The following is an 18,250-nucleotide window of genomic DNA, read 5'->3' on the forward strand; positions in this document are numbered from 1 at the left end:
CTGTCCTGCATCTGTGGGATTTTTTTATTTCTTCATGGGTTTGTGGGGTTTTTTTCCTGTTTTTCTTCATTTTTATAGGAGAAATGGAAAGAAGAAAATACCCTTCATATCTTTTCTGCTTTTTACTGTTGCTGCCATTTTGATCCCTTTTGTTGTCCTCCACTTCATACTTTTGGCCTTTCCTAGCTCTACATGTCCTACTATAACTGTCTTCTGCTTTCAGCTCTTCATGTCATTGCAGGTTTGTCCTTTGCAGTGACCTTCTCCTACGAGCAGATATCATAATCCCCCTAAAGCTTACAGCTTCTTCTAAAGAGGAGGTGCCAGCAATGATAGGGGAAAAGAAAGGTTCTCTTCCTAGAAATGGAGTAATTCTATTTTATAGTATGGAAAGCTGATGGAATTCAAATATAAGAAAGTATGCACAGGATTGCTGACAAATTCACTTGGAGAGAAACTGGATCCGAAAAAAGCACTTACAAGATGTCCAGGTAAAATGGGTTTCAAAGCATGCTGCCCAGCCAAGAGAGCACAAGCAATTCATTGCATCATTTGGCACACACTCAAATCAAATTGGTGTTGAGTGATAGTTTTCATACAAAGGTCATGGATGCTTTAGCATTTGTTACTCCTCTAAATAATACTCCTCTAGAAGAAAAAAATCACACAAACCCCCAAAACCTGCCACAAACCATAGCTCAGCAACAGCAAGAAGCTTTGCCACCATGAGAGGGAAGACACTGTAATTAGATGGAAGGCTTGCAATTGCAAACAAAAACTTTATTTACAACATATATGCAACTTTGGGTATGTGTTGTAACTGTGCTAGAAAGAAGGGCTGCAACTGGAACAGTAGAGAAAGAAGTGCTGTATGGCATCCTGAATACCTCTGGGTAGCTGAGAAAAAGTTCACTAAGACTGTAGGATTGGCAATTATACCATAAAGGTAATGATGCAAGCATGCAAATCAACAGTGTATCCTGACCTTTACTAGTATATTCAGTAGCAGACTTTTTAGCCACAGCTGGGAGGTGATAAAAATTGATAAAAGAAAACAAATCACAGAGCAAATTCCTTGTGTAAGACCAGCAAAATGAAAGTCTGTGATGATCACATTTGGAGAAGAGATTAATAAGAGAAGTAAAAATACTGCAGCAGATTCATGACACCAAAAAGGTCTAGTATAGTTTCTCAGAATGCAAAATCAGTGAGTTAAAGGAAAATAAATCTTGAACTTTATATTTTAAAAGGTGTCCTTTATTTGCATATACTTAATAAGTCTGCAAAACAGGTTTTTTCAAAAGATAGATATCTTTGAAAAAAATATCACCTCATAGGGGAAATGTACTATACATGAAAATGTAGAAAATTACATTTAAAAGAAGGAGGTGCTGAGGGGGCTGTTTATTTTTGTTATGTTGACCTTTTCATGGTCAAGCAGTCTATGATTGTAATTTCAGCAGCAACAAAAATCAAATTTAAGTCCTATTTTTATAGTTATCCATATAAGCATTTCTACATCAGCTTGATTAATCAGATTCCTCAGGAGAAAAGCTTTTGACACATCTAAGAGCTTCTCTCTGTGTCTTAGTTTTTACAGCTGCCCTATCATCACCAAGCTATGGGTCCCTAGAACCTTAATTCTTTTCCACCTGACTTTTTTATAGAAGGCAAAATCATGGTGATTTACCAAAGGTAGTCAAATCTTATTTGAAAAGAGAGGCAGCCTGCTTTCATCTGTAACAAAGTGCTTTAACGGTCTAATCTTTGCTTTTTAATTTGTTTCATTATACATTAATTAAATTGATTTTTTTAATCCAATAACTCTGCATGATCTTTATATTTGATGGCAGAATTTATTTATGCAGTGGGTAGGCAAATATTCATGTGACATTCAATCTTATCTCCAGTGTGATTTTGATATAATAACAACCATTTGTATTAACCCCTTGTGTTGGTTTTGGTAGCAGGGGGGCCACAGAGGTGGATCTGGTGGAAAGCTGCTGGAAGTTTCCACCATGTCCAGCAGAGCCAATCTCTGATGGGTCTGAAGATGGACATGCTGCTGGCCAAAGCTGGGCCAATGAGAGATAAAGGTAACATCTCTGTTATAACATATTTAAGAAAAAATCAAAACAAAGTGGCGGTGCAGTTTCAATTCCAGCCAGAGAAGAGGAGGTGAGAACATGTGAGAGAAACAACATGGAGACACCAAGGTCAGTGGAGAAGGAGGGGCAGGAGCTGCTCCAGGCACCAGAGCTGAGATTCCCCTGCAGGCCATGGTGATGACCATGGTGCAGCAGCTGTGCCCCTGCAGCCTATGGGGATCCATGGGGGATGCAGAGATCCACCCACCCACAGCCCATGGGGGAGGTGCTCATGCTGGAGCAGGTGGATGCCTGGAGGAGGCTGTGATCCAGTGGGAGACCCGGTGGAGGGAGACAGGGGGTCCCTGCTTCCAGGCTGGAGCAGCCTGTCCTTGGAAGGCTGCAGCCCATGGAAGAGTGACCCACACTGCAGCTGGGAGGACTGTGTGCCTATGGGAGGAACTCACACTGCAGCAGTTTTGGAAAGACTGCTGCTCGTGAGATTGGAACTACACTGGAGAAGTTCACTGAGAACTATTTCCCATGGGAAGGGACCCCACAGTCTCACAGAGGGAGGACTCCTCACTCTGAGCAGTGGAAGAAGATCTCAGGGGAAGACCTGACCAAACCCCCAGCCCCGTCATCCTGTGTTGTCAGTGGGCCAGAGGGAGGGGCTGGAAGAAGAAAAGGTGTTTTAAGGGCTTATTTTACTTCTCGTTATCCTCCTCTGATTTTGTTAGTAATACATTCACTTTGTACCTCTAAGCTGAGCCTGTTTTGCCCTTGGAGTGTGCTCTCACAGCCCTTGTCTCAACTCATGAGAGTTAATTTTTTCTCTCCTCTGCCCATCTGTGGCAGGGGAGGATAAGTGAGTGACATTAGTGGATGCCTGGCATTTGGCCAGTGGGAAACCCGACACTATCAGACACTAAAGCTCAGGCAAAGCTGATTTCCAGCAGCAGCTTACCTGATTCCAGATCTCTGTGCAAGCCTCAGGCTGTCTAGAATTGACTGAAGTCCCAGAGTCCTGTCTCTTGACCTCTGAGAAAACAGTAGAAACCTGAAACAAGCACTCTTGGTATTACTGTTAACAATATAAGAATAATAATAATTATTAATACAAATAATACTGCTGAAATCGGAAATGCCCCAGGACAAAAGGCAAGGACAGATTTCCTGACAAAAGCAGCTGGGAAAACTGTTTTATTTTTGTAAGAACCAGTGCAGAACTGAATAGCCTAAACGTGAAAAACAATTTTAATTGGTAAAGAGAAATGTGTCCTCCTGTTCTAACAGCATTTATCAATCTGCCATCAGTAAAACCCCTCTTGCTCTCTTCCTAAGAATTCCAGGCTGCTGTCTTTCTCCCCTGCCTGCAGTCCAGGCCATGTTCCTTTAGCAAGCACAGTTCTGGAATGTTTGTCCCCCAGTTTTGGCCTCCCACTTCATGGGACTGATGACCAGAGAAAACTGAGCCCTTGACTTACTCTGGTCTGGGTCCAATGTCTATTCCTATTTTTCGTTAGCATTTTTGAAAAGATGAAAGAATGGCACTCAAGATTCAAGTATTAAGAGCCAAATATATTCACAGAAGTAAAAAGTCTCCATAAAACCTCAGAAGATTAGGAATTTGAAGCACCAGGGGCTCCTCCAGTTTTGGGTTAGCAGTAAGCTTCTTTCAACATCCAGTCTATCTATCTACTGTCAAAGAGAAAATCCACTGTTGCACTTGATAAGGAAGAAAACCTATATACACTAATTATTGCTGGTTGTTGTCCTCCAGGCACTTTTTCTCTGAGTTGTGCAACTGGCTGTAACTATGATGGCTCTAGTCTGGGTCTGGATCTCCCTTTTTCTCCATCAGTACTGCCTACTTTTCTCCCTATCACATGTAGTAATGCTTGTGCCTAGAAAGTCATGCATTAGTTCAGGGAGAAGGGGGAGTTTCATGTGAATCCTGGCACTTAACCTGTATGACAGACCCAGACATTAATGATAATCTTTTGCTACTGTCTCAAACCTCACATGAGATTCTTGAATATGTATTTGAAAGTGCTATTATGTTTAAATTGCTTTAAAAGTAAATGTCTGAGGAAATCACCTTTTCCTTTATCAGCATAAGGTAGCAACAACTTCAACAAGTAAACCTGATGGGGGTGAGGGCTGGAGTCTCACTCCATCAGTGCCTTCAGCCCTCAGGGACTGCAGTAAAGGGCATATCATATGGTTAGTGGTGTTCTTTTCTGTTTCTGGGCCTGGAGAGACACAGTGTCTGAAAAATACAAAGAGATTTAAACAGCTTATCCTGGTTTAGATGCCTGGAGCCAGCACTAAGGGGGTAATTTACATTTTTTAAAGTCCCTTCTAAGCTATAGCTCACTGCAATAGACACTGAAAACCCTTTATTTCCATGGCTGGTCACAGAAATACCCCTACCTGGGCTTAGCAATGCTGTGAAGCAGAAGGGGTTTTTTATATTAACTGTCCACACAGGAACTTGCTTTCTGCAACATGCTTTCAGCTTTGTCATAGCACAGTAAGTCAAAATGTTTTTGTATTATTTTCCAGCTAGGCAAACTGAGAAAGCAGCTGGCCTGTGGTAGGATGACTAAAGGACTTTAACCTCTCTTGCCAGAAAAGTGCAACAGTTTGTAGAAAATAGTTTTCTGGCTGATCTATGTATGCACAACATTGCAAACAAGGTGTTTTACTCAGTGCCCAGACACCATGAGTGCCACCAAGGAGATAAACTACTTTTTTCTCATTTTTTTTCATGACCTCTGATTTAATGCAGAACGTCCATAGAAGCCTTCCCTAGCTAGACTAGCCATGAGACAGCCTCTCACTAGAATTTCTGCAGATTTAGTTTTAGGTATTTATAAGCTATTTCCTACATTTTAGCCAAATTAATTGCTGGGGCAAAATAGCAAAAGTCAGTCTGCATCCAAAATAGCAAAAGTCAGTCTGCATCCAAAAGCTAGTGCAACACAAACTTGGAACATCTCCTTCTCTGCATCCAGAATTTAATCCTGAAAGTCATATTTACCTGATCAGAATAGATAAATAATATCAAACTGCTTATATGCCATTGCTACAAAGTGACATCAAGAAATGTGTGAATCAAATTATTCATCAATAACCTAAGTGCAGTCAGTTGACTGGAATTCCTAATAATTCACACAGATTAAATAAAGCATTTTTTATATGGAAAAAATTCAGAGAAGAAACTGAGGGGTTTATATTTCTATCATAACTGTTTCTTTTTATATGCTTGATACCATTTGTGTGTGGTATGTGTGTGTGAGTGCATGTGCATCATAGTGGTTTTGGATATTAAGCTTAAAATTCAGAATTAGGTTCTTACCTAAAAAAAAATATAATGAGGATATTCCACTGGATATTTGGGTTTTTTAAAAACATATCCATATAAGCAGTCTCAGTAGGAAATTATTTGGCAAGTTACTCAAATTTTTGGTAACTAGTGGATAAAAATTTCTTATACACTCATGTATATAAAACTTTACATTCTGTAAGTCACTCTGTATTACTTTAAAGAAAAAGAATTAGAAAATCCCAGACATTATTTATCATTCAAAGTGAGGTCATTGACTAAGAATTATTGAGAAACCAATGGGACAATCTTGCAGAAAAAGTAACCCTTGCCTAGGATTCATGTGTTTTCTTTTGACAAGTGATTCAAGTTAGTAGTCACCAGTTGGAACACCTAAAAATTACCGTCAAAAGTCTTTAGTAATCACAACTTTACATCATGGGTGTTTTTAACCTCCTGACTCTTATCTGTTTGTGTTCTTTAAAGCAATGTCAGGGTCAGAGATGGAGATTGGTAGATGAGTTGTAGTATTACATCAAACAGTTTTCATAAACCTATACACTACTTTCACTTCATTGATGTCCCATGACCTATAAAAAAGCATTGCCTGGTTGAGTGATGCTGCCCTAAGTTATCATTATTTGTTCCAACATATGTTCATTACATTTACATAAATGAAATATGAATATTACATAAATTATATATGATTTTTGTGGGTCTACCTTTTGTCCAGAAGAACATCTCACAAGGTCTGCTTTAGCGGACTTTTAGGTTTCCTCAATTTGATTTCACAAAAGACAGCAAGTGAAAAAAGGGCTGGGCCATGATTTCAAGTGGACCTGGAACCATAAAGAAAACAAACCAAAACACCTTCAAAATGTTTTATAATCCATGGGGAGGAGTGTTGTTTATCTTTTGTTTATCTTACTGGGTACTCTGAAAAGATCTGACTTGTAGAAGGCTGCAAGTTGTTAGGAACTGCCTGAGCAGTTCAGATACTGCCAGCTGCCTCACAGCAAGGGAAAACTTGCCAAAGACCTGAAAACAAGATGGTGCATGGGAAGAATAAGATTTTATTTTTTTTTTAACTAATGGGAGTTTTGTTATGTAGGCCTGTATGCCTACATATGTAGGCCTCAGACAAGCATGCTGTTCCTGCATTAAGTGTCTTTATTTGGTTACTTCAAAATGATGAGTTAAAAAATCCTTTTTAAAAACAATTTCCCACATATCATTAAAAGCTGTTTACTCTCAGTTCACCTCAGTTTTTTTAGACAGAAAAACTGCAGGCAGGACAGAGGCAGGCTGGAGTACAGTAATTTCAGAGGCAAGTAGCTTATGTCAAGCAGTCGGTCAATGATCCTCAATTCTGTTCATAAAAAGCTGTCTCTACAGCAAAATCCATAAATAGATAAGTGAATGAATACATGTGTACACATACACAAATGCATATGAGTTGTTTGGGTCTTTGTCATTTTACAACTTGGCCTACTTTCCATTCCTATTCTTTTCCATGTTTCTTTGTGAAAGAGAGTTGGGTTTACATCGTTTCCTTTTTCTCTATGGGAGAGGAAATAGACATATCTCTGTATATTTTTCACTTCATTTTGAATGGTGAGAGACATTGTGAAAGAAAAATGTACAACAAAAAGCAGAAATTGAAGGGGGGAAAGAGTTTGAAAAGTCTAATTGCAATTGTTGTGCCCTAAATTTTCAGCCAAAATGTACTCCCAGTCAGACATGCAAAGTCCACAGAATTGTTTTAAAAACTGTAAAATTAGACTTCTTTGCTAAGTACTTAAAAATGCTAATGAGTTTCAACTTTGGTGTATCTAGATAGAAATGCCCAAAACTATCTGAATTTTTTTTAAAAAAAAGTAGTTAAGTGAAAATGTTTCAAGTCTTTAATCAATGAGATTGCTTGTAAAAACTGACATGAATATAGAGTGGTAAAAATTCACTACATTATAAAAAACATTGGCATCAATATCAGAGAACAGAGTGAATAACAACATTAAACATGCTCTGCAGTTCTGCTTCACTTTCTTTCACACAAATGATGTATTTACAAAAGAAGATAAATAAATGCAGAGAGAAGAAAAACTAAATGAAAAATCATGCTGCATTAGATGACTTTGCAGTGGAATGTGCTATTTCAAGCTTGGTACATACTGTGAATACCAGGATAAAATAATCTGTTCAGCACAGTGAAGTTTGAGTACTTTTTCTCTTACTGGAGCGACAACTGTTGCAGGCAAAGGAGAAAAGGAAAGATTTCCCACCTACGCCTCCCCTAGGTGATACGTGAGGAGAAGGAGAGGGTTAAAAGGACAGACAGAAACGCAGGTATCTCGTTTATTTTTGAACTGTTTGACAAATACTGGTTTCCCTGAAGCGCATGTTTTGAAGACTGATCCTCCTCTCACCCCCAGGAGCAGCAGCAAAACTGAGCCCAGGCACAGGAGATGCCGCTTCAGCTGTGCAGCCGCTCCCGGGGGTTAATGCAAGGACTCGTACGTGCATGTGTGCAGTAGTTACAAGATCCTGATGGCTTTATTACCCTTGAGGCCTCCTCTTCGGTATGTCAATGTACTCCTAACCTGCAGCCACATGACGAAAATTAAACAAGGGTTTGTTGCATTTGTTGCTGTGGAAATATGAATTCAGTTGCTTCAGTTTCAATGGGATTTCCCTCCTCCCCACACACCCCCCCCCCCCTCCCCCCCTTGTTTTTTGAACATTTACATTTTTATGAAAAGTCAAGAACAGGAGACATTTGTGACAAGCAAAAGGGGAGGGGGTAGCCCCCACCCATCCATTCCCTTCTGCCAATTTTGTCTCCAGCCCCCACCGCATTTTTCCTTGTTAACCGTGTTGGGGCAAAGAGGTGGGAGCGAGGGAATAAAAGCATTCCTGCATGTCTGGAGGAAACAAAACAGATAAAGGGGGAAAGTGAAAGGGGAGGGGGAAGAGTGGCCGGGGACTTGAACTGCCAGTGAAACGATGCTTCTCCGGCCCACCCGTTCAGATAATAGTTAACTCGGGGTTAAAGATTAATACCCAGGCAAAGCACCGTATAAATGGCCCGGGCAAGCCGAATGTATGTGAAGCGTCTCCCGCTCCCCCGGGCCCTGCTCAGCGGCATGAGTGGCCCGCGGTGCTCGCCGTGCCGCGCCCGCCTCCCGGCGCTGCTGCTGCCGGCGCTGCTGCTGCTGCCGCCGGCTCTGCCGGCCGCCCGCCCGGCCCGCGGGGCGCAGCCCCTGCTCTGCGCCCCCTGCGCCCCGGAGAGGCTCGCTCTGTGCCCGCCCGTCCCGCCCGACTGCCCGGAGCCTGCCCGCCAGCCCGGCTGCGGCTGCTGCCAGATCTGCGCCCTCGGGCCGGGGCAGCCCTGCGGCGTCTACACCGCCCGCTGCCGCCTGGGGCTCCGCTGCCACGTCCCCGCCGGAGAGCCCCGGCCCCTCTCCGCCCTCATCCAGGGGCACGGGACGTGCCTGCCCGCCAGCGAGGCGGGAGGGATGCGCACGGAAGAGCCGGCAGGTACCGCCACATCGCGTCTCCCCGACGGGCCGGGCCGGGCCGGGCCGGGCCGGGCCGGGCGCTGCCGCTCTGCCCTGGCGGGACAGCCGCGGGGATCGGCAGGGCAGAGCGGGCCCGGCGAGCCGGGAGCTGGCAGCTATCGGGGAAGTTAGGCAGGCGTCTGAAAAGTAGGGGGGCTGGAATGCACTTTCCAGGGAAACGTGCTCTGACCTGTTCGAGGTGAGGCGTATCCTGGTGCCGGGCCTAAAATGTTCGCAACCAGCTGGTACGCTACAGTCTGAAAGCACAAAAACCCTAAAGCAGAGTGATGGGACTGTGTAGAATAACTACAATAAAGTGTCTGGGAGGCTGCAGACAGTTTTTCCTTAGCAGTAGGCAGTAGCTGGAGAAGGACAAATGTTTTATAGGCTTTGGTTATGTCCATTTCCAAAAGTCACGACAGAGAATGAAAAGGCTTTGTGCCTGGGTTTATTTAAGGAATAAAATGTAGCTGAAGTAGTGGAGTGCTAGCCAAATTATCTTGAGGCAAAAAGGCATCTCAAGCAGCTTAGACTATATAATGGGCAGGAATTTCTTCAGTGTTATTTCGTTATTTTTCAATTTATAACTGTTATTATTATTTATTATTATTATTATCATCATTATTATTTTCATCATCACTACTGCTATGTCCATGAAGTGGTGATTAAGGTAACTTGGTAGCATTACAAAAATAATCATCACTGACTCAACAATAGCCATTAGTAGAAATAAGTGGAGTTTCTCTTGTACTTGGAGGGGTGGGGAAGGCAAGGAACAGTGACTAAATGAGTATTTAAGCTACCTGCATTCAATTTGATTTGATTCTTTCCAGAGTTTCGTTTCATTTTGTTTCCTTCCTTCCTTCCTTCCTTCCTTCCTTCCTTCCTTCCTTCCTTCCTTCCTGCCTGCCTGCCTTCCTTCCTTCCTGCCTTCCTTCCTTCCTGCCTTCCTGCCTTCCTTCTTTCCCTCTTCAATTTCTCATCATCATTTCTTCTTGAACATTGTTAAAGGGTGTGTTTTAGTCCACTGCCTGTTTACAGCCTTGATCCAGCAAGTAATTTAGACACGTAAAAATGTTATCCTGTGTTGAATGGCCTGCAATTGCAGAGAGCTCCTGTTGCTTTCAGTGGAAGAGTTCACACATTCTGATTTAGGCACTGGCATGAAGGCCATGATCAGGCAGAACCAAATATTTTCTGCCAGTCCTTTGCTACTTGGTCTACTGCAGGCCAGCATGAGCTACTTCTGGCTCCTGTGAATTGCAACCCCTCCTTATTTATGAGGCAAGAACAAAGTACAGGATGCCATGGGATGAGGTTTTGACCATTCCCTCTCATAAATAAAACCAGAAATACATCACGCAGACAAAAATCTAAATTCATTACAAGTTTCACTTCAGTCTTTTCTCATTTAGCCAAGTTTCTACAACCCACTGTAGTCAAGAAGGTTTTTTCACTTCTAACAGACTGGCTGCAGCTTCATCTTTGGGATTGAAGTAATTTTGAAGGATCATAAAATAACCAACTTGTTAGAGAATAGCTGCTCTGCCCTTCTATGATTTTATTACCAAAGTATAATTTGCCATGCTTCACATGTAATTTATTCCTACAGGATCCACTGTAATGGATCTTATATATTACTTTTTTTTCTTTTGGTTGATCTTTCTCTTCACCTTTTTAAACTATGAGAAATAAACCCAAAATTTCACTGAAGATGCTCACCTTAATATCATTCATTTCCAGATTCTATAGAACCTGATGATATGCCTTTGGAAAGCACTGAAATAACACAGGATCAGCTGCTGAACTATCAGTTGATGTTTCCCATGGGCCGGGATAAATCCATTCCCTGGAATTCCATCACTGGATATGAAAACATGAAAGCAAAGAGAATATCTGAACTCAAGAAATTGAAAGAACAGGTGGGTTTTCTTTGTAAAACTTTCAGAGACCATTTCAGTAGAGCCTTGCAAAAAAATTCTAGCAGCAACATTGAGATATCAGTATTTTGGGTAGCTGGCAAACCAACTTTTAAATGCTCTCCTCAGATGCTTGAGGAGCAGCATATTATTGCTGGAGCAATAATAACAGGCATGTTCTACACAGACTTCATGCAGAGGCTAAATGTTTCACCATATCTATGATCAGATTATAACCTGGCCCCTTAATTTACAGGAATCTATATAAAGTTCTTGGATTCCTTCTTTTAGTTAAGAAAAGTTTAGTTTAGTTAAAGAAAGGCATTTGTCAATACTCAGCGAAATACAAGGGAATCCTTCCATGTAGTTATTGATGAAATACCAATGCAAAACAAAATGTGATTCTCTCTGATCACAAGGAAACACTGTTAAGTACACTCATATAGAAAGACAAAAAGCTCAGCAATTGAGGTGAGGTTCGACACTGCAAAATCCTAGTGGCCAGTGAGGGTTCAGGGCCTTTGCAAGCAGGTTTGTGTTCCACTTGAGGGCACCAGAGAACCACGGCTACACCGGTGCCGGGCAGCAGCACCCCTCCGTTATGGAGCTGGGTGAGTCGGGAGGCACAGCATCCGGGGCTAGTCATGGTCACTGACAAAATGGAAAAAAAAAAAGAAAAAATATACTGATCATCACCCTACCTTGGGAAGCCTTATTCCATATCCAGGACTTAATCACTGATTTAATTTGAACTGTTATGCACATGTGCTGTTAGCTGCAGTTCTGATTTCTGAGGCTTCTGCTTTTCTCATCCGGAGCTGCAGATAAACCCACAGACTTGAATAAGATAGCTTATACGAGGGGCTAACATGGGGAGGTTTTGCAAAATCAGAGGTTATGTTTTCACTCAAAAGTAGAAGATTTGTTCAGTCACTTTGCCTTTCTTGTACTGATTGAAACTTGTTAGGTATTAGTAATGTACAGAAATTGTGACTTTGAAAAAGAAAGCCAGCAAATTGTGAAAACAGTGAATATTGCAAACAGTTCTTCATTCCCAGTTCCAAGAACTTTGGGGTTTGGTTCCAGAGCTACAGAATGGCTCCATGTTGCTTTGGCAACGGTTCTGTCCTGTACAAAAGATAACAAACATTCAGATGTTTGTTCTTGCACCATCTATATGTGCCTTGCACCTAGCCTCTATATATCAACAGAGCACAAGGCCATGGCAACCTGGAAAACGTGACCAATCTCACGTACCAGTCTTCTAACGTCCACCTCCCCATAACAGGAGAGATTGTATCCTCAGGACTAAAATCCCCATGTTTATGAGAACGGAAAAAACCTCAAAGAATAAAAACAAAAGTCTGAATGTAACACCAGAGTTTTCTGGCTGTGCTCCTACTGAGAGAAGAAAAACTAAATGCAAAACAGTCTGGTGCGGACTTTGTGCCTAATAAGTATTTTCAGGTTTTTACTGTCTACATTCTGATCGCCTTTTGTGTAGCTGATTTCTTTGTGGTTTGGATATTCACTTCCCTGATATTCCTACAGGGTCCATGTCAGAAGGAGCTCTACAGAGCCCTGTATAAATTGGTGAAGGCTCAACAGAGAAGCAGAGGGGAGATCTACAAATTTTACTTGCCCAACTGCAACAAGAATGGATTTTACCACAGCAAACAGGTGCGTGCCTTTTCCCCCTCTCTGCTCACAGCAGTGCTGCGGCTAGCCTGATACAGCCAACCCTTTGACAGGCCTCTGCTCCCAAACTCACAAGTTTGCAGCAGGTTGTGGAAACAAGGATACTCTTAGTAGTGAGAGCAGATGGTTCATCCTTCTCTTCAAGGTGAGCTGCATGCTGGTGGCTGTCAGCAATAGAGGCAGGAGTCTTTTCCCTTCAGAGAACAGGTGCACTCGAAGCCTTTTCCAAAATATTTTAACTCTGTCTGCTCTCATGTACTTGATTTGTTAGCATGCATTCAGTTGGTGTTAATTCATAGTATCTACCATACTACCTGCCAAAACCCATTGAATATATAATAATCACTATGTAAAAAGTGGGCTCTCATCTCACAGGCAGTGGAAAACCTACATAGGGACTGAAAAAAAACCAACTCATTGGAGCAAAATTAACCTTCTGAAAGCCTAGCAAAAATACAAATTTGTGCCACCTGTGGATTAGGTTATTTGCTCATTTTCATTACACCCTCAAAAAAATCTGTTTCAAGTTACAGTGAGAGAAATCTGCAAAACTAACTAAAGCTCTGAACCTCAAGCCACACCCTGTAACCACAGGTCATGCATACAAATTTAGTAGGTCTACATAAATCTGTGTCACCAAGACTCCTTGGTTTTGGGCATGGCATCACGGTGTGATTCGCAAACACTGTGACCTGGGATCTAATCAAGAGCAAACACAAACCTGTTTAAGCCCCTCCCCAAGAAAAAAACCCAAAACATACTACCTTATTTGTCTCCTTGTGTGAAGAGACAGGCAATTCAGTCACTGCTCTCACCCTATGAGATTGTATATTCTGCCATCCTTACATTTCTCACACTGGCACTGGAAGATACTGCTGCTTTCTACTGCTGTTTACCAAGGACTGGACAGTTTAAAATCTGCTCTTGTGATAGCTGAGCTTAGGTCTTGGCTCCCTAACCAAGTGTGTTGTTTAGAGGCTCTGCAGACCACTGCATTCAAAACAAGCCTGTGCATGGCAGGTCCCATTCTGATTCTAATTCTGTCCAACACTTCTATTGACAGTACCTCACAGGTAATCTTAAAGTTACTTATTGTATTTTTTTTATTTTTTTTGCAAATAATGTTCTAGTGTGAAACTTTACTGGATGGAGAATCTGCTGAATGCTGGTGTGTCTATCCAAAAAATGGCAGAAGAATTCCTGGATCTCCAGAAATTAAAGGAGACCCAGAATGCCAACAGTATCTCGGCTCACAAGAATAAAACTAAACCCCACGGTTTCTCACACCGAGTTTTCTGTGGGGCCTGGAATAGCCAGGAACCATTCCAGTCAGGAGCCATTTCACTAAGGTAGTCTTGTGCACCTGATTTTGAGTGTATGAGTAAACCCATAAAGTAATATTTTTACTGCACTGAGATTGCCTAAATGTTTAAGTGACAAACGCGAGCAACTTCAAGATCAAATTCTATAACCTTGTATATTTTGTTTGTATAATATTATATATACCCTCATATGTAAAGCTGATGAATTATTTATTTCTCACTGCATGTATTTTTGTCTCTATGTATTGTTACTAATTTATATTCTCAAACACTTCATAACTTTATATTTAAATACTTAATATTATTATGCTTAAATATATGCATCATGTTGGAGGAATGTTGCAGCTTAAAACTACAAATGGCATAGATATTGGGAAAAATGGCTTGTAAACTTGCATTTTTGTACTACCTATTTATAGATGTAAAACTGAATTTTTAAAAATAGATTTCAGTAGCAAGCATGCTTAGGAACCTATTTAAAACCTGTTTTGTGAACATATTATGTTACTTTTGCACCTCTGTTTCAATGCCAAGCTGTTTGTTAAAAGAGAGAGATTATATACTGAAGCTCCTGATGGGATAGTATTTGTATCTATTTTTAAAACATATGCACTGGATAAATGGCAAAACACAATATGATATTCTGCACCACCTTTGACAGGTGTAAGTTGTTCACAATGTTGACAATATTATTTAAAATGAGCTATTAAAAGTCTTCTGTTCTGCCCTCGTCTCTTGTTTTCTGCTTGTTTCCCTTCAACAGTCTGACCGTAGCAGGAAAACAGGCAAAAGTCACCAATTTGCCTCCTGAATTACACACTCCTTTTGCCTTCAATGAACTTACTGCTTTTGGTCTCCCTGCCCTGTTCCCCTAGTTCTGTCCTCTCCAGTCCCACCTGTGCCACGCACGCCTCTGCCTTAGGCAAAACAGCAGCCTCCAAGGGAAGTTATTAAAAGATTTTCTGGATAGGAAAGCTGGATGCTTTTCTCCACTCAAAAGCCCAAGGCAGCAGTATTAGTACATTTGCAAGATAACATCAAGACTAGAAAGAGCCACTTCCTGCACAGCAAGTCAGAGGTTATAAAAAGGCGACTGGGAAAAACCCAGCCTTACACTTTTTTTCTGGAAGTAGAGAAGAGGGTACTCTTGGCTTGGGATATGGTCCATTTCCCTCCCCTACATGTTCCTTTGACTTAGTGATTGCAGAGAAAAAGAGAATGCAAGTGACTGCCATTCTGGCTTCAAGCTGGTTTTGTCCATGGAGAAACTGGTGTGGGAGTAAGCAAGTCCCACAGGTGAAAACAGTCTGCAACAAAACTTCCTATGAAAACAGCCAGGGAGGAGAGTGATAACATATTCTAAGGAGTCTGGCAGAAGTGAAAGCCTAAAATCCTCCTGCCATTTTTTGGTATAAATTTTAAGTGAGAGGGGGAAGCTGCTTGTTGAAACTGCAAAGTGAAAGTGTGAAGATCTCTGCTCTCCCTGTCACGGTTCTGTGCCCTTCATACCTTGCACATGCTGTGTTGGCTGTATCTGTGTGCCAATGTCTGCCAATCCGATGGGGCTCTGGTAAACTGCTCCAGATTTAAAAGTATGTATATACTACTGACCTCCTTTGTGAAGTCTTTTGAGATCTTCCCAAGGAAAGCACTGCAAAAAAGCACCTGACAGTACTGGTATTGTAAGTAACTGATGTCTAACATGCCTGTAATGAGCTACTCTGAGACCTGGCTTAAACTGTGTTGCAGTAACACATTCACTATGTCCAAAGGCTTGGCAGTCACTACATCAAAACAATGAAGAAACAGCAAGTTTTTGAGTTCTTTTCAGGGAATCTACTCAGCACTGAACAATTGTCATGGCATTGCTATGGGAAAATAGTGAAGAAAGGAGGGGAAATCATAGTCTCACAGCTACAGCTCCCTCTTAACTGTACTCTGTAGACCTTGTGTAAAAGTTTATCTCTAAAGAGCAGAAATTTTTTCCTTTTGTTGGGATAATTATATATATAGGGGTAATATTCATAATTATATAATATTAGTCTATTTGCAGAATAACAATCCAGTGGACAGCTACTTCCAGTGTTTTGCAGGGTGGAAGGTTCCTATCCTAGCTGAAACAAATGGGACTTTTCAGCAGAGACAGCAGTTTAGCAGATACTCTTTCCTCTAAATGTTGAGTACCAGAAGCAGAAGTTACTTTCACAACATTCAGGAACAACAGGCCAGTTTCTAAGAAGGGTTTAGCCCCTTCCTTCCCACTGAAAGTGGCAGGGGAGGAGTGCCTCATATCTGCAATCTGGCCGCCTATGACATCTTGCCAGGACTCACCAGGACAGACATCTGCTCAGCTGCTCTGGGATGAGCTGTCTCACTAGGACCAGACTCTTCCATATACTGGGATTAGGACTAATGCAAGGAGGCAAAGCAGGCAAATTTTATCTTCCCTATAAAAATGCTGCTGGGAACTTGGGACTACATTTACACCATAGATGACACACACCTTGCTTTGTCCTAGTTTTTAAGATCAGCCTCAAACATCAGGGTGAAAAATCAAAGATCTTCAGCTTCTTTTTGTATTTTTTTTTTCTTTTCTGTATGTAGAGCACTTTGGTTTTGTTGTTTTGTGTTGTTGTTGCTTCCTTTTTCTCTCTTTCCCCTTTCCTTTCCCCTTTCCTCTTTCCTTTCCTCTCTCCTTTCCTCTCTCCTTTCCTCTCTCCTTTCCTCTCTCCTTTCCTCTCTCCTTTCCTCTCTCCTTTCCTCTCTCCTTTCCCCTTTCCTTTCCCCTTTCCTTTCCCCTTTCCTTTCCCCTTTCCTTTCCCCTTTCCTTTCCCCTTTCCTTTCCCCTTTCCTTTCCCCTTTCCTTTCCCCTTTCCTTTCCCCTTTCCTTTCCCCTTTCCTTTCCCCTTTCCTTTCCCCTTTCCTTTCCCCTTTCCTTTCCCCTTTCCTTTCCCCTTTCCTTTCCCCTTTCCTTTCCCCTTTCCTTTCCCCTTTCCTTTCCCCTTTCCTTTCCCCTTTCCTTTCCCCTTTCCTTTCCCCTTTCCTTTCCCTTTCCTTTCCCCCTTTCCTTTCCCTTTCCTTTCCCCTTTCCTTTCCCTTTCCTTTCCCCTTTCCTTTCCCCTTTCCTTTCCCCTTTCCTTTCCCTTTCCTTTCCCCTTTCCTTTCCCCTTTCCTTTCCCCTTTCCTTTCCCCTTTCCTTTCCCCTTTCCTTTCCCTTTCCTTTCCCTTTCCTTTCCTTTCCTTTCCTTTCCTTTCCTTTCCTTTCCTTTCCTTTCCTTTCCTTTCCTTTCCCTTTCCTTTCCTTTCCTTTCCTTTCCTTTCCTTTCCTTTCCTTTCTTCCTTTCCTTTCCTTTCCTTTCCTTTCCTTTCCTTTCTCTGCTAGCACTCCTGGCTTTACTGTGTGCCTGTGCTGACAAGCCAAGCCTGGTGGGAATGAGTGGACAAACAAGGAAGGTGCCACAGGATACTCAGGCCACCTGGTGCATAGCTGGATGTGTAAAGGGGATGTACTGATCCTTGTTATTTCAGCTCCATCCCTTCATATTCACTTGCATTCCTCCTACTCTACCTAAAAAGAAATGAGTTGGTGGGAAGGTCTTAGATGAGCATCTGTGATGTTCATTCATGTCATCTGAGAACCCTACCTACCCAGTTTGTGCTTCTTTCTGTCAAAACCCTGTAAAGTTTGGTGCAGCAGGGTTTTTTTCCAGCCATGCCTCCTCCTGCCCATGGCCTACTGCCAGCTGCAAAAATGTTCATAGCATAGAAATGAGGCCCCTGCCTTCTGCACTTCATTTTCTATCCACCATTTCCCCTAAAGCTGCCCAAAGACAACCAAAATCACCTGGTATTGGGCTCTGCTCATACTGAGTCAGTTCTGCTCATTGCTTTGGTGTACAGCAGAGACACACTTGTATCAGCTAGAGCTGGCAGAAAGTGAGGGGAGAGAAAGGAGGAGAGACAGAAAATGGTGGTGAAAGGCAGCCAGCCCTAACAGTGAAAGTTCATCAGCATCTCTGTCACTTCTCTACCATAAGAACACATGCTTTGGAAAAGAAAAACTTAAGTCAGGGCACAACTTTCTGCAGACCCAGTCCAAAATGCAATTAGATATTAAGCACATGAAAATTGAGCCTTTTACTTTACAAACAAATGTGTTCCTTTGATCTTGCACTTGCTAATGTGAGTCTTAAACACAGACAAAAATTAAAAGGTAAATGGAAAATGCATCATATATAGTTTTCTTTCCTCAGGGAGAAGAAAAGTGGGATGAAAAGGAATGGCACATGGCAGAGACTTGTCACAGGATTTACTGCATTTCTGGAAAGCACTCAGC

General features: G+C 41.9%; 1 protein-coding gene and 1 long non-coding RNA gene across 4 annotated transcripts in view; one reads left to right on the forward strand and one right to left on the reverse strand.

Moving 5' to 3' along the window:
* Positions 1-10,788, reverse strand: part of LOC111923698 (uncharacterized) — a 55,672-nt gene extending 44,884 nt beyond the window's left edge. For 2 of the 3 annotated variants that reach the window (XR_015274391.1, XR_015274390.1), the window contains exons 1-5: positions 10,698-10,788; positions 9,166-9,232; positions 7,979-8,065; positions 6,141-6,257; positions 3,055-3,128 (exon numbers count right to left, since the gene is read on the reverse strand). This is a non-coding gene — a long non-coding RNA (uncharacterized LOC111923698). Of the gene's footprint in view, positions 1-3,054; positions 3,129-4,188; positions 4,360-6,140; positions 6,258-7,978; positions 8,066-9,165; positions 9,233-10,697 lie in introns of all 3 variants that reach the window. The other variant, XR_015274389.1, reaches the window with a different exon arrangement.
* IGFBP1 (insulin like growth factor binding protein 1) lies at positions 8,547-14,640 on the forward strand. Its single transcript, XM_086843600.1, has 4 exons — positions 8,547-8,955; positions 10,719-10,897; positions 12,446-12,574; positions 13,723-14,640. The coding sequence occupies exons 1-4, from the start codon at positions 8,562-8,564 to the stop codon at positions 13,852-13,854; spliced, it is 834 nt and encodes a 277-aa protein (XP_086699726.1). The 5' UTR covers positions 8,547-8,561; the 3' UTR covers positions 13,855-14,640.
* Positions 14,641-18,250: the final 3,610 nt, after the last annotated feature.

The sequence above is a fragment of the Cyanistes caeruleus genome, chromosome 1, assembly GCF_971803275.1.
Source record: "Cyanistes caeruleus chromosome 1, bCyaCae1.hap1.1, whole genome shotgun sequence".
Taxonomy (NCBI): domain Eukaryota; kingdom Metazoa; phylum Chordata; class Aves; order Passeriformes; family Paridae; genus Cyanistes; species Cyanistes caeruleus.